The 16358-nt window shown below is 52.5% G+C and overlaps 1 protein-coding gene across 1 annotated transcript in view; it reads right to left on the bottom strand.

The window, feature by feature from the left end:
• TMEM120B (transmembrane protein 120B) overlaps positions 1–16151 on the bottom strand; it is a 67173-nt gene extending 51022 nt beyond the window's left edge. The window contains exon 1 of the mRNA XM_024348095.3: positions 15907–16151. Coding sequence (XP_024203863.1) covers positions 15907–15975 — 69 coding nt within the window. The 5' untranslated portion in view covers positions 15976–16151. The remainder of the gene's footprint in view (positions 1–15906) is intronic.
• Between the last annotated feature and the right edge of the window lie 207 nt (positions 16152–16358).

The raw sequence follows: 16358 nt of genomic DNA, 5'->3' as shown, positions 1-16358 counted from the left end.
GGTTTCACCATGTTAGCTAGGATGGTCTCGATCTCCTGACCTCGTGATCCGCCTGCATCGGCCTCCCAAAGTGCTGGGATTACAGGCGTGAGCCACTGCGCCCAGCCGAAGCATTATTTTTAACAACTTCATTGATATATAATTTACATGCCATACAATTTACCCATTTTAATAATATAATTCAGTGATTTTTATACATTTACCAGGTTGTACAACCATCACCACATCTCGTGTTAGAACGTTCTATCACCCAATAAGATCCCCGGTGTCTCTTCGCAGTCACTCTCCATCTCCCCTTCTTCCTAACCCACAGCAACCTTTAACCACCTTTCTGTCTCTAGAGGTGGTTTTTTTTTTTGTTTTTTTGTTTTTTTTTTTCTTGAGACAGAGTCTCGCTTGTTGCCCAGGCTGGAGTGCAGTGGCATGATCTCTGCTTACTGCAACCTCCGCCTCTCAGGTTCAAGCCATTCTCCTGCCTCAGCCTCCTCAGTAGCTGGGACTACAGGTACGCATCACCACACCCGGCTAATTCTTGTATTTATAGTAGAGATGCAGTTTCACCATGTTGGCCAGGCTGGTCTCGAACTCCTGACCTCAGGTGATCTGCCCTCCTTGGCCTCCCAGAGTGCTGGGATTACAGGCGTGAGGCACCACGCCTGGCCCTGTCTCTACAGTTCTTTTCTGCATATTTCATATAAATGGAATCACACAGCATGGGGTTTTTGCATCTGGCTTTTTTGACTTAGCATCATGTTTTTGTAGCATGGATCTGTTTTGTTTCCTTTTATTGCTAGTCAGCAACAAAAATGTGGCCCAGATACACCAGTTGTTTGGGTTGTTTTGACTTTTTGGTTACTGTATCGTGAATAATGCTGCTATGAAGATCTGATGTCATGTAAGTCTGTGTGGACCTGTCTTTTCATTTCTCTTGGGTAGATACCTAGGAATGGAATTGCTGGGTCATATGGTAAATTTCTGTCTAACTTTTAAAGAAGATGCCAAACTGCTATTTTTATTTCCAACCTTGGCAGCAGTAGATTAGAACACGGGAGACCCTCACCCCAAAATGGGAGGCAGCTCTCTGCAGACAGTGCAGGGACCACCAGCACATTAAACATGATTGACTCCCACCATCGAATCCCTAGCTCTAAAAATTTAACTTAGAGTGCTGGGGGCACTGATAGACAGTTGTGGAAGAAAATCCATTCTGCAGCACAAGGCAAACCCCAGCTCCCCAGCTGCCTACTTCAAAGCCAATCCAAACAAACAAACAAAGCACACTTCATAGAATACCCAAATCGGAACAAAGGGGAAAAAGGGTAATTATAAGGAAAACATTGGCAGTAAGGAATCAAATACCAAGACACATTCATCCAAGAGAGAAAAATACAATCATAGTACACTACTTGATTCTGCTGTAAGTGATATTTGCATGGTCCTAACCACGTAAATGACTGACATGGAGCCTATAGAGCTGTTTCTCTTTATAAAACTTTTAGTATGTTGGCCAGGCGCGGTGGCTCACACCTGTAATCCCAGCACTTTGGGAGGCCGAAGCGGGTGGATCACGAAGTCAGGAGATCGAGACCATCCTGGCTAATGTGGTGAAATCTCGTCTCTACTAAAAATACAAAAACTTAGCCGGGTGTGGTGGCGGGCGCCTGTAGTCCCAGCTACTCGAGAGGCTGAGGCAGGAGAATGGCGTGAACCTGGGAGGCAGAGCTTGCAATGAGTCGAGATTGCACGACTGCACTCCAGCCTGGGTGACAGAGCGAGACTCCATCTCAAAAAAAAAAAAAAACACAACTTTTAGTATGTTGCATTATTTTTTGGTCTCCTGCATATTTTATTATGAAACAGTTAAGGCATGTGAAAAAAAAGACATAACATCATTTAGCTCCCTCTCCCCTCTTTCCACGGTCTCCCTCTCCCTCTCCCTCTCTTTCCATGGTCTCCCTCTCCCTCTCCCCTCTTTCCACGGTCTCCCTCTCCCTCTCCCTCTCTTTCCACAGTCTCCCTCTCCCTCTCCCTCTCCCCTCTTTCCACGGTCTCCCTCTCCCTCTCTTTCCACGGTCTCCCTCTCATGCCGAGCCGAAGCTGGACTGTGCTGCTGCCATCTCGGCTCACGGCAACCTCCCTGCCTGATTCTCCTGCCTCAGCCTGCCCAGTGCCTGCGATTGCAGGCGCGCGCCACCACGCCTGACTGGTTTTCGTATTTTTTTGGTGGAGACGGGGTTTCGCTGTGATGGCCGGGCTCGTCTCCAGCTCCTAACCGCGAGTGATCCGCCAGCCTCGGCCTCCCGAGGTGCCGGGATTGCAGACGGAGTCTCGTTAATTCAGTGCTCAATGGTGCCCAGGCTGGAGTGCAGTGGCGTGATCTCGGCTCGCTACAACCTCCACCTCCCAGCCGCCTGCCTTGGCCCCCCAAAGTGCCGAGATTGCAGCCTCTGCCCGGCCGCTACCCCGTCTGGGAAGTGAGGAGCGTCCCTGCCTGGCCGCCCATCGTCTGGGATGTGAGGAGCCCCTCTGCCTGGCTGCCCAGTCTGGAAAGTGAGGAGCGTCTCTGCCCGGCCGCCATCACACCTAGGAAGTGAGGAGCGCCTCTTCCCAGCTGCCATCCCATCTAGGAAGTGAGGAGCGTCTCTGCCCGGCCGCCCATCGTCTGAGATGTGGGGAGCGCCTCTGCCCCGCTGCCCCGTCTGGGATGTGAGGAGTGCCTCGGCCTGGCCGCGACCCTGTCTGGGAGGTGAGGAGCATCTCTGCCCGGCCGCCCTGTCTGAGAAGTGAGGAGACCCTCCGCCTGGCAACCGCCCCGTCTGAGAAGTGAGGAGCCCCTCCGCCCTGCTGCCACCCCGTCTGGGAAGTGAGGAGCGTCTCCGCCCGGCAGCCACCCTGTCCGGGAGGGAGGTGGGGGTCAGCCCCCACCAGGCCAGCCGCCCCGTCTGGGAGGGAGGTGGGGGGTCAGCCCCCCACCCGGCCAGCCACCCCGTCCGGGAGGTGAGGGGCGCCTCTGCCCGGCCGCCCCTACTGGGAAGTGAGGAGCCCCTCTGCCTGGCCAGCCGCCCCATCCGAGAGGGAGGTGGGGGAGTCAGCCCCCCGCCCGGCCAGCCGCCCCGTCCGGGAGGTGAGGGGCGCCTCTGCCCAGCCGCCCCTACTGGGAAGTGAGGAGCCCCTCTGCCCGGCCAGCCGCCCCGTCCGGGAGGGAGGTGGGGGAGTCAGCCCCCCGCCCGGCCAGCCGCCCCGTCCGGGAGGGAGGTGGGGGGGTCAGCCCCCCACCCGGCCAGCCGCCCCATCCGGGAGGGAGGTGGGGGGGTCAGCCCCCTGCCCGGCCAGCCGCCCCGTCCGGGAGGGAGGTGGGGGAGTCAGCCCCCCACCCGGCCAGCCGCCCCGTCCGGGAGGTGAGGGGCACCTCTGCCCAGCCGCCCCTACTGGGAAGTGAGGAGCCCCTCTGCCCGGCCAGCCGCCCCGTCCGGGAGGGAGGTGGGGGAGTCAGCCCCCCGCCCGGCCAGCCGCCCCGTCCGGGAGGGAGGTGGGGGGGTCAGCCCCCGGCCCGGCCAGCCGCCCCGTCCGGGAGGGAGGTGGGGGGGTCAGCCCCCCGCCCGGCCAGCCGCCCCGTCCGGGAGGTGAGGGGCGCCTCTGCCCGGCTGCCCCTACTGGGAAGTGAGGAGCCCCTCTGCCCGGCCAGCCACCCTGTCCGGGAGGGAGGTGGGGGGCTCAGCCCCCCACCCGGCCAGCCGCCCCGTCTGGGAGGGAGGTGGGGGGGTCAGCCAGCCACCCCATCCAGGAGGTGAGGGGCGCCTCTGCCCGGCCGCCCCTACTGGGAAGTGAGGAGCCCCTCTGCCCGGCCACCACCCCGTCTGGGAGGTGTACCCAACAGCTCATTGAGAACAGGCCATGATGACAATGGCGGTTTTGTGGAATAGAAAAGGGGGAAAGGTGGGGAAAAGATTGAGAAATTGGATGGTTGCTGTGTCTGTGTAGAAAGAAGTAGACATGGGAAACTTCTCATTTTATTCTGTACTAAGAAAAATTCTTCTGCCTTGGGATCCTGTTGATCTATGACCTTACCCCCAACCCTGTGCTCTCTGAAACATGTGCTGTGTCCACTCAGGGTTAAATGGATTAAGGGCGGTGCAAGATGTGCTTTGTTAAACAGATGCTTGAAGGCAGCATGCTCGTTAAGAGTCATCACCACTCCCTAATCTCAAGTACCCAGGGACACAAACACTCTGCCTAGGAAAACCAGAGACCTTTGTTCACTTGTTTATCTGCTGACCTTCCCTCCACTATTGTCCTATGACCCTGCCAAATCCCCCTCTGCGAGAAACACCCAAGAATGATCAATAAAAAATAAATAAATAAATAAACATCATTTAATTAACATCCATCTTCTCACCATAAAGCTAAGAAATAGTGCAGCCAGGTGCAGTGGCTCACACCTGTAATCCCAGCACTTTGGGAGGCCAAGGCGGGTGGATCACTTGAGGCCGGGAGTTCGAGATCAGCCTGGCCAACATGGTGAAACCCTGTGTCTACCAAAAATACAAAAATTATCTGGCTGGGCACAGTTGCTCACACCTGTAATCCCAGCACTTTGAGAGGCTGAGGCGGGCGGATCACGAAGTCAGGAGTTCAAGATCAGTCTGGCCAACATAGTGAAACTGTCTCTACTAAAAATACAAAAAATTAGCTGGGTGTGGTGGCCGGTGCCTGTAATCCCAGCTACTATGGAGGCTGAGGCAGGAGAATCACTTGAACCCAGGAGGTGAAGGATGCAGTGAGTGGAGATTGTGCCACTGCACTCCAGCCTGGGTGACAGTGCAAGACTCCATCTAAAAAAAAAAAAAAAAAAAAGGATCACTTGAGACCAGCCTGGACAACACAGTGAGATCCCATCTCTCAAAAAAAAAAAATTTTAATTATAACTGGCATGGTGGTATGTGCCTGTAGTCACAGCTACTTGCGAGACTGAGACAGGAGGATCACTTGAGCCAGGAGGTGAAGGCTGCCGTGGTCATGATCACACCCCCGCACTCTAGTCCGAGTGTCAGAGACCTTGTCTCAAAAGAAAAACAAAAGAAAAAAAGGAATAGTACACACAGAGTTGAATGGCCTCATGGATCCCTCCTACATGGTATTCCCATCCTCTGCCCCTGCCAAAGAAGTGGATTGTGGTAATTTCCTCAACCCATGCCCACCCCAGATCAGTCCTGGCTTTCTCTGTGCCCTGGGAGGCTGATCCCTAGGAACTGCCCTCCAGTTGAGTTTAGTCAATGGTAGTCACCAGAAGACTGGAGGGCGGGAGAAGAGAGAGGCTGGGGTATCTGTTTCTCCTGCCTCCTCCCTGTTCTGCTGCCCCCTTCATCCACTACAGCTCCTCACTGGCAGCTCCTGCCCCGCCAGCACAAGCTTGTGCCAAGCTCTGGTGACTCCTCCCCTTTCAGGATCAGGACTAGTAACAGCTCCCTGCTGTGGCCAGCTCCAGCCATTAAACTGCCCATACCTGAGCCTGGGCAACACAGCAAGACCCTGTCTCTGCAGAAGATTAGAACATTAGCTGAGCACAGTGGCACATGCCTGTAGTCCCAGCTACTCAGGAGGCTGAGGTGGGAAGATAGCTTGAGCCTAGGAGTTCAAGGCTGCAGTGAGCTATGATACTGCCACTGCACTTCAGCCTGAACGATGGAGTTAGACCCCCCTCTCTCTTAAAACAAAACAAAACAAACAAACAAACAAACAAAAGCCAGGCGCGGTGGCTCATGTCTGTAATCCCAGCACTTTGGGAGGCGAGGCAGGTGGATCACCTGAGGTCAGGAGTTTGAGACCAGCCTGACTAACATGGAGAAACCCCGTCTCTACTACAAATACAAAATTAGCCGGGTGTGGAGGCGCATGCCTGTAATCTCAGCTACTTGGGAGGCTGAGGCAGGAGAATTGCTTGAACCCGGGAGGCGGAGGTTGCAGTGAGCCGAGATCGCGCCATTGCACTCCAGCCTGGGCAACAAGAGCGAAACTCCATCTCAAAAAAAAAAAAAAAAAAGTAAATTTAAAAAACTGCCCACACCTTTGTAAACAGCCCCTTATTTTCAGCGAGACCTTCCTGAGACAGCCATTGACTTCTTGCTTGGGCCCTGTCTGAATTTCCATGATAGCACCAACTGTGGTCTTTATCACTCCTTTGCAAGTCTTTATACTTGGACTACATACAATGTATCATTAAGCAATATACTGTGTTGTTTTGAATGTTTTTGCCTTTATTGCAAGTGCCACATTGTACATACCCCTCTGCAACTTTCTGCGGGATGTTAACACAGGTAGCTCAGTTTATTCACTCTCCTGTTTCACCTCTCTCTGGGTGCTCAGTGTAATGATCCATTCCCACGGACGTTCACGTTGCCAGTTTTTAGTTGTGTTATAAAAACTACTATGCATGGCTGCTACATGAATTTTTAACTGTGTGAATATGTATTACTTATAAAAATGTAGAATGGAGGCCGGGCACAGTGGCTTACGCCTCTAATCCCAGCACTGTGGGAGGCTGAGGTGAGCAGATCACAAGGTCAGGAGTTCGACACTAGCCTGACCAACATGGTGAAACCCCGTCTCTACTACAAATAAAAAAATTAGCCTGCTGTGGTAGCACACGCCTGTAATACCAACTACTCAGGGGGCTGAGGCAGAAGAATCGCTTGAACCCGGGAGGCAGAGGTTGCAGTGAGCCGAGATCGTGCCACTGTATTTCAGCCTGGGCAACAGAGCGAGACTCTATCTCAAAAAAAAAAAAAAAAAAAAAAAAGGCCAGGTGTGGTGGCTCACGCCTATAATCCCAGCACTTTGAGAGGCCAAAGTGGGTGGATCACAAGGTCAAGAGATCGAGACCATCCTGGCCAACATGGTGAAACCCCGTCTCTACTAAAAATACAAAAATTAGCTGGGCATGGTGACACATGCCTGTAGTCCCAGCTACTCAGGAGGCTGAGGCAGGAAAATCGCTTGAACCCGGGAGGCAGAGGTTGCAATGAGCTGAGATTGAGCCACTGCACTCCAGCCTGGGCGACAGAGCAAGACGCTGTCTCAAAAAAAAAAAAAAAAAAGTAGAACTGATTCCATTCAAAAAAAAGGAGGGCCAGGGCTGAAGGCAGTGGCTTACGCCTGTAATCCCAGCACTTTGGGAGGCTGGAGTGGGTAGATCACGAGGTTAGGAGTTCAAGACCAGCTTGGCCAACATGGTGAAACCCCATCTACTAAAAATACAAAAATTAGCTGGGCGTGGTGGTGCCTGCCTGCAATCCCAGCTACTCGGGAGACTGAGGCAGAAGAATTGCTTGAAACCAGAAGGCGGAGGTTGTAGTGAGCCAAGATGGCACCACTGCACTCCAGCCTGGGCAACAAGAGTGAAACTCTTGGTTGAAAAAAAAAAAAAGGAGGACCAGGCACTCATACCTATAGTCTCAGCACTTTGGGACGCTGAGATAGGAGGAATGCTTGAGGCCAGAAGTTCAAGACCAGCTGGGCAACATGACAAAACCCCATCTCTACAAAAATTACAAAACTTAGCCAAGTGTGGTGGTGTGTGCCTGTAGTCCCAGATACTCAGGAGGCTGAAGAGGGAGAATCGCTTGAACCCAGGAAGTTGAAGCTGCAGTGATCCATGATGGGACCGCTGCATTCCAGCCTGGGCGACAAAGTGAGACCCTCTCTTACAAAACAACAACAAAAAGGAGAACTGCTCACATGAGCTCTGTGAGCTGTCATGCCCAGAGCGTCTTCCCTACTTGTCTAATTACCATCCTCCGCATGTAGAAGACACAAACAAGCAAGTTTCCTTTGGAAGATTCAGGGATCTCTGCCACCTCTGCTGTCCTCTGAGACCCAAGCTCTGCCCCAGTGGGAAGATGAGGTTAATGACTCCTGTTCCCAGTACAGATGTGAAACATCTGAAGACACCTCCTTAACACATCTTGGCTGTCGGAAGATCCAGGACTGGGGAGTCAACATGTGTTGCAGGAATTGCTAGAGGAATCTCACGGCATTTACAGACATGGTTCTGGCCCAGGAGCATCAGAAGTCGCTGGGCAGTCCAGTAGACTGCAATAGGGCCACACTGCCACTTAAGTGTGGTGCCTTAGAGCTGTGCCTCTTGCTGGTGGTAAACTTTCAAGAGATTCCTTTTTTTTTTTTTTTTTTTTGAGACACAGTCTTACTCTGTCGCCCAGTCTGGAGTGCAGTGACACAATCATGGCTGCTCACCACAGCCTTCACCTCCCTAGGCTCAGGCGATCCTCCTCTCTCAACCACCTGAGTAGCTGAAACTACAGGCCTGTGCCACCATGCCTGGCTAATTTTTGTGTTTTTTGTAGAGACAGGGGTTTTGCCATGTTGCCTAGGCTGGTCTCAAACTCCTGAGCTCAAATGACCTGCCTATCTTGGCCTCCCAAGGTGCTGGGATTACAGGCATGAGCCACTGTGCCCAGACAAGAGATTTTTATATAGCTCTAAGAAATCAACTTCAAATAGACTTTCAGACGCTGACTATACTTAACCAGGACTCATCACCATAGAAACACCACCAAGGATGACTTCGCCTAACGTGTATGCGTCCTGTGCCGGGACAGATTCTGGGTCATGTGTCAGAATCCATGAACGGTATGTTACGGGAGCGGTAAGTGGGGGTCTGTGCATGGGAGGCAGGCATTTGGGTGGCATGAAAACACAATGGTTAAGTGATTTGATGCTGCCATCAGGTTGCCTGAGTTCAGATCCAGAGCCTGTCACTTATTAGCTGAGTTATGTAATCCCTCTGTGCCTCGGTGTCATCAGCGGTGAAAGAGCTAGGAGATGAGGTGCATGCAGCAGGCTAGGCACTGTCACAAAGATGTGACATCATCAAGAATGTAGTGTGGGCCGGGCAAGGTGGCTCATGCCTATAATCCCAGCACTCTGGGAGGCCGAGGTGGGCAGATCACCTGAGGTCAGGAGTTTGAGACCAGCTGGCCAACATGGTGAAACCCTGTCTCTACTAAAAACACAAAAATTAGCCAGGTGTGGTGGCATGAGCCTGTAGTCCTAGCTACAGCTACTCAGGAGGCTGAGGCAGGAGAATCACTTGAACCCGAGAGGCAGAGGTTGCAGTGAGCCGAGACAGAGCCATTGTACTCCAGCCTGGACAACAAGAGCAAAACTCCGTCTCAAAAAAAAAGAATGCAGTGTGGCCTAACATGCAACTGTGAACCACCCCCTGAAACTACCCCCGTTAGCAATTTAAGCAGTGTCCAATCGATGCCACTGTTTCCCTTGAAGAAAAAAACATTTTTTGAGACAGGGTCTCACTCTGTCACCCAGGCTGGGGTGCAGTGGCAGGATCTCAGCTTACTGCAACCTCCACTTCCTGAACTTAGGTAATCCTCCCGCTTCAGCCTCCCAAGTAGGTGGGACCATGGGTGCACGCCACCATGCCTAGCTAATTTTTGTGGTTTTTTGTAGAGTCAGGGTCTTACTACATTGCCCAGGCTGGTCTCAAACTCCTGGGCTCAAGCGATCTACCTGCCTCAGCCTCCTGTTGGGATTACAGGCATAGGCCACTACACCCAGCCAACAATTTCTATTAGCCCCCCAAAAGGTAACTGTCCAGCATCCCTCTCTCTGTTTTTTTTTTTAAACTACCAGCTTTTTGATTTTCCTTCATGGGACCATCCCTCCCCAACTCGTTTCATGTAGTGTGGTGACACTGATCCCACTTTTAGGCTTCAGGAGCAGACATGTGACCGTGACCTGGCCAATCAGTGCCACAGTGACTGGTTAAGTAAGGCATAGTCACATGACCCAAGCTGGGCCAATGAGAGTCAGCCCTGGGACGCTTGCTGAAACCACAGGGGGAAAGGATGCTCTGTTTCTGCCAGAGCTGCTAAGCTGACAGATGTCAGCTGAGGGCCACCTGGCCATCTTTGCCACAACATGGGAGGGACTGCCTGAGAATAATGCTGACACAGAGGAGAGAGAGAGAGACATCCACACACAGACATCACCTGAGCTCCTGGATCCAGCCTTGCCTGAAGCCATTTGCCACTAGACTTGACTCAATAAACCCTCTTTTGGCTTAAAACCAGTCAGACTGGGTTTTTTTCATTTGCAACTAAGAGTCCTGATAGTGCATTGTGTGAAAGCACTACATAAATGAAAAGGGACCCAGCAAGTTCAAAACTTTTCTTCTAGAGCTAAGAGTCTCAGGATACTTTTGGAGCCCATGGTATTAGTATCTGAGTTATACAGCAGGCATGGGTTCGAATTCTGGCTCCATGACTTTCAAGTTACTCAACATCTCTTAGCTTCAATCTCCTCATCTAAAAAACAGGGTTGTCATTCATTCATTCACTCATTCATTTATTTTTGAGACAGGATCTCACTCTGTCACCCAGGCTGGAGTACCCTGGCACGATCTTGACTCACTGCAACCTCCGCCTTCTGGGTTCAAGCGATTCTTCAGCCTCAGCCTCCCAAGTAGCTGGGATTACAGGAGCGAGCGACCAATGCCCAGCTAAGGTTTTTTTTTGTTTTTTGTTTGTTTGTTTGTTTGTTTTATAGTGATGGGGTTTCACCATGTTGCCCAGGCTGGTCTTGAACACCTAAGCTCAAAGTGATCTGCCCTCCTTAGCCTCCCAAAGTGCTGGGATTACAGGCATGAGCCACTGCACCAGGCCATGGGTTGATATTTCGATTAAATGGGATAATCTGTGTTTCATGCAGTTAGCTATTATTGTTATTGTTGTTGTTATGATTATTATTATTGTCAGCCTTTGTTTTTAGATAAAGAAACTCAAGCTGAGAGAGGTGGCTCACCAAATTCAGATACTAGACAACAGCAAAGCTAGGACCTGAACTCAAGAATACTGATTCCCTGTGCAGGGTCTTTTTCTGCACAATCTGCTACTAAAGAAAGATGCCCGGCTGGGCGCGGTAGCTCACGCTTGTAATCCCAGCACTTTGGGAGGCTGAGGCAGGCGGATCATGAGGTCAGGAATTCGAGACCAGCCTGGCCAACATAGTGAAACCCTGTCTCTACTAAAAATACAAAAATTAGCCAGGCGTGGTGGCACACATCTGTAATCCCAGCTACTCGGGAGGCTGAGGCAGGAGAATTGCTTGAACCTGGAAGGCGGAGGTTGTGGTGAGCTGAGATCGAGCCACTGCACTCCAGCCTGGGCAACAGAGCGAGACTCTGTCTCAAATAAAAAAGAAAGAAAGACACCCCACAAGCCAAGATAGAAGAGAAACAAAAGCTAACAGGAGTACTCAGGGCACAGATGAGCCTAGGGCAGTAGTTAAGAGCACAGACACTGGTGTTCAACAGCCTGGGTTCGAATCCTGGCTCCTGCACTGACAGGCCATGTGACCTTGGATAAGTGACTTAACCTCTGTAAAACAGAGATTCTAGGATCAATTTCTTAGGGTTATTAATGAAATAATGCTGATCTTCTTGCTTCCAGCCTGTCTCCCTGATGTCTATTCTATACATAGCAGCCAGACGGATGTACATGTCATTAGCAGTAAAAGCCAAAATCTTTACCATGGCCTTCAAGGCCCTTGCATCACTGTGAGGTCAGACTTAGGAAAAAGCTGCTACGGGCCACCTTCTTCCTTGGCTGGGAGGAACGAGATCAGGTTTCCAGTGATGCAAGGCAGGAAATGCTCATTAAATTACTTGCCCTTGTGTCTGTAAGTGACCTTCTGCGGTCACACCACAGGCCAGGAGACCAGGAGCACACTGGTCTCAGACTAGCACTCAACTCACCAGCATGCCTGAAACCCCAGCCACGCAAAAACTAAGTCCTCATGGAGACTCAACTGTGCCCCAGGGTTCAGGAAGGCCCTGACACATGCAAATCACAGTCCAAAGAAAACTGATCCTTTCCTCTCCTCAGTCCCAGAGATTACATTGGGTTTTCTTGGGGTGGGGAGGAGGGAAATTCCAAAGATCTTTCAAATCTTCTGGGGTCTGAGAATTAGGTTTGCTCTTTCTTTCCTTCATTTAAAAAAGGAAAGCCAGGTGCAGTGGCTCACGCCTGTAATCCCAGCACTTTGGGAGGCCAAGGCAGACGGATCACGAGGTCAGGAGTTCTAGACCAGACTGGCCAAGATGGTGAAACCCTGTCTCTGCTAAAAATATAAAAATCAGCCGGGCACGGTGGCGGGTGCCTGTAATCCCAGCTACTCAGGAGGCTGAGGCAGGAGAATAGCTTTAACCCAGGAGGCAAAGGTTGCAGTGAGCCAAGATTGTGCCACTGTACTCTAGCTTGGGTGACAGAGCAAGACTCTGTCTCAAAAAAAAAAAAAAAAGAGAAAAAGAGGTAAGACACAGAGACATTACACATTGTTACACATCACCCCAGAATCAATGAGATACAAATATGAAACCCTCAACCCGGATTCTAAGGAAGATGTAGGAAAATTAAAATAGACCAGGATTTTCTGGTAGAAAAAAAATCCTTCCTATTGTTAAGCTTTCTAGTTCAGTGTGCCCACCTACCTACCTGCTGTTACCTGCTTGTTCCCCAACAAATCTCTTTTTTTTTTTTTTTTTTTTTTGAGAGCGGGTCTAACTCTGTCACCCAGGCTAGAGTACAGTGGTGCAATCATGGCTCACTGCAGCCTTGACCTCTGGGGCTCAAACAGCCCTCCTACTTCAGCCTCCCTAGTAGCTGGGACCACAACCATGCACCACCACACCCAGCAATTTTTTTTTTTTACTGTTTGTAGAGACAGGGGTTTCCCTATGTTTCCCAGGCTGGTCTCAAACTGCTGGGCAATCCTGCTGGGAGCAGTCCTCCCAACTTGTCCTCCCAAAGTGCTGAGATTACAGGTATGAGCCAATGCACCAAGCTCCCAACAAATATCTCGTATCCGAAACTGCCCAGCACATACACAATGGACATCCTACTTACCATATACAGAGTCCCAGAGCCTTGCATCTTGAGAGTTCAGAGCTCTCACATCTAACATGAAGGGGAACGTGAGAAGGCAGAGAGGGGTCTCCCAATATTTAGAGAACTAAATTATGGCCCCAACTTTACCACTAACTAGCTGTGTGGGCCCCGTCCAGGGAATCAGCATGCCCAAGCTTCAGTTTCCTCATCTGTGAATTGAAGATGTAGATGGCAGTTTCTGCTCCGATCTATGATCTTGACACCGGGAGCCATCCCTGACTGGCCCCTGACCCAGCAGGTGACCACCAAAGCCTCCCTCTTCCCCAAAGTAGGATGCAGTCCCTTCTAGTTCCCCCATCATGAACCGAGCAGGAGGCATCAGTTTCCACTCACTCAGACCTTCTTCTACAACCCTTGCTGTGCACCAGGGAACAAAATCCAGAATTGATTCCCAATCCCTTTGTCCCTAACATACCTCAGCATCCGAGGACCAAGTCCTAAGAAAGAGTCAAACAACTCCTTTGCAACCTCTGCTTGCCAAGACTTGCTATCTAATTGCTGTTAATTGCATTAATTGCACAGCTCTTAAATGTTGTTGCTGTTTTTTGTTTTGTTTTTGAGACGGAGTCTTGCTCTGTTGCCCAGGCTGGAGTGCAATGGCGCAGTCTTGTCTCACTGCAACCTCCCCCTCCCAGTTTCAAGCAATTCCTGCCTCAGCCACTCGAGTATCTGGGATTATAGGTACATGCCACCACACCCAGCTAATTTTGCATTTTTAGTAGAGACGGGGTCTCACTGTGTTGGCCAGGCTGGTCTCAAACTCCAAACCTTGTGATCCACCCGCCTCGGTCTCCCAAAGTTCTGGAATTACAGGCATGAGCCGCCGCGCTGGGCCTCACTCTGAAGTGTTAAGACTCTTCCCCCTCCTCCTCCTTGTCTAAGGCAAAGCAAGGGACAGGAATTATGAACAACACAAGCTTCACACAGCAAACCTCTTCTCTTCTCCCATTCCCAACCCTAACACCCACTTGGTTCCACAGCTGACCATGACCTCCGAGCCCAGTAAGACAAAGCATTAAGAAGTGGCTGAGGACCAGGCACGGTGGCTCACTACTGTAATCCTAGCACTTTGGGAGGCCGAGGCAGGCAGATCACGAGGTCAAGAGATTGAGACCATCCTGGCCAACATGGTGAAACCCTGTCTCTACTAAAAATACAAAAATTAGCTGGGCATGGTGGCGCGCACCTATAATCTCTGCTACTTGGGAGACTGAGGCAGGAGAATCGCTTGAATCCGGGAGGCGGAGGTTGCAGTGAGCCACGATCGTGCCACTGCACTCAAGTCTGGTGACAGAGCAAGACTCTCTCAAAAAAAAAAAAAAAAAAAAAAAAAAAAAAGAAGTGGCTGAGGGCCAGGCACGGTGGCTCATGCCTATAATCTCAGCACTTTGGGAGGCCGAGGTGGGTGAATCACCTGAGGTCAGAAGCCTGGCCAACATAGTGAAACCCTATCTCTACTAAAACACAAAAAAATTAGCCGGGCATGGTGGCGCACACCTGTAATCCCAGCTACTCAGGAGGCTGAGGCGGAGAATGGCTCGAACCCGGGAGGCGGAGGCTGTAGTAAGCCGAGATCACGCCACTGCACTCCAGCCTGGGTGACAGTGAGACTCTGTCACAAAAACAAAACAAAACAAAACAAGAAGTGGCTGAGTCTTCTCCGTGGGAGTGGAGCCAAAACAGTCCCCTGAGAACCGGATGGGACCCAGGCCCTAGAAGAGAAGGCATCAACCTACACATGCTGGACAGGTCGAGATGTGTCTAGGTCCCTTCCCCTCTATTCATGCCTGAAAGGGCACCCCCATTCCTGCCCCGGCTCTCCAGCAACCCTCTGTCTATTGATCAGAATCTACAGCCACGTGTCTAGAAAGACCCATCAGAGACACCCTTGGCAACCTCCTCTCCCCTCTGCACACTGTAGGAGGCCAACTGAACTGCAGACAAGAGGTACATGGACAGGGACAATGTCACTGCTCCAAATGAGAGAACTGGGGTGATACTGTGCAATGTAATTTCAGGCAAAACCAACCCCCCGAAAAACAATCCCGTGACTGGAGAGGGAACAGCCCTGTCTTCAAAAATAGTCACCGAGTCCCTCTTGGTCAACCCCAAGGTTTCCTGAGGCGTCTCTAGTCAACACGGTAGGTAGCTGGGGCCTCTCTGAACCTCTTAGCAGGAACAACTGCTGCCAGGACCGCTCCCCACACCCAGCAGCAATGCCATTCTCTCAGGGGACCCCCGCCTTACACCCGCCCTCACTCCACCCCGTGTAAGGCTCCGGGCCAGAAGGATAGAGCTGGGAGTTTCCTCTATCACTGGGTGAGGCTACTCAGCTGTCCGAACTGACAGACGCTCTCCACGCTAAACTCAGCCTGCAGCAGCGTCAGAGCCCCCAAAGACAGGAAATAGGGGTCCCTAATCCCCAAGCACAACCTAGAGGTTCAAGGTGAACAGCTCTTAAGTACACCTCCCAAAACAGAGCTGCAGGATAGTGCTGCCCCGCCAGAGCACGGGGTGGGAGCTGAGCTACCAAAAGCAGATGGGAGGGGGCGGGGTGAGATTTGGGGAGACCCTGCAGAGGTGGGGGCTGGGCTGTTCTCTTTGAACCACCCCCACAGATGAACACGCCTGGAACTTGCCTCAGAGGCCACAGACCAACTTTCTGCAGCGAAGGGGGTGAGTGGAGCAGAGAGCCAGTGGGAGGACGGCGGAAGAGGGGGCTGCGACCCGGCGCCCCACGTGGACGTAGAGCTGAAGCGCCGGGTGATGGGAGGGGGCTGGTCCATGCCTCCCGTCCGCCCCCAGGGCCTCTCCGGGGCACTCCCTAGGCCCTGACTGTCCCCACCGCCCGGGCCGGGGGGCTCAGGAAGGGCAAAGCGCTGCACCGCGGGCAGCAGAGTTGCGGGACCAGGTGGCCTGGCCCTACCTGCAGTTCTTGAAATTCTCCCTCCAGCTCGTGCCATTCGCGCTCGCAACGCTCCAGCTGCCCGGACATGATGCGATGGTGCAAGGCGGCGGTGCCGGCGGCTGCTCCCGCAGCGCTGCCCGACCGGGCCCCCAGCGCCCCACGCCCGCGCGCTCGCCGACCGCCCTCGGAAGCACCAGCTGTTCCTGCGCAGCCAGAGCCACGCGCGCAACTGACGTCACGGCCCCGCCCCGGGGCCCGCCCCGCCCCACGCCTGGGAGGCGGGGCCGCGCGTGCGCATGTGCCCCCCCGCGCCCCGTGCCCCCCCGCGCCCCCCCCCCCCACCCCGCGTGCGGCGTTCCCGACCGGGACAAGGCAGGCTTGCAAGGTCTTGCGGGGTCTGTTGCGGCCCCCTTGGCAGTGCCTCTGCGCCTCCAGAATCTGTCTCTTCCAGGAAGAGTTGGGGGACTTGT

Source organism: Pan troglodytes, chromosome 10, assembly GCF_028858775.2.
Source record: "Pan troglodytes isolate AG18354 chromosome 10, NHGRI_mPanTro3-v2.0_pri, whole genome shotgun sequence".
NCBI lineage: Eukaryota > Metazoa > Chordata > Mammalia > Primates > Hominidae > Pan > Pan troglodytes.
The sequence above is the reverse complement of the archived record's forward strand: the minus strand, read 5'-3'. Positions and strand labels throughout refer to the sequence as shown.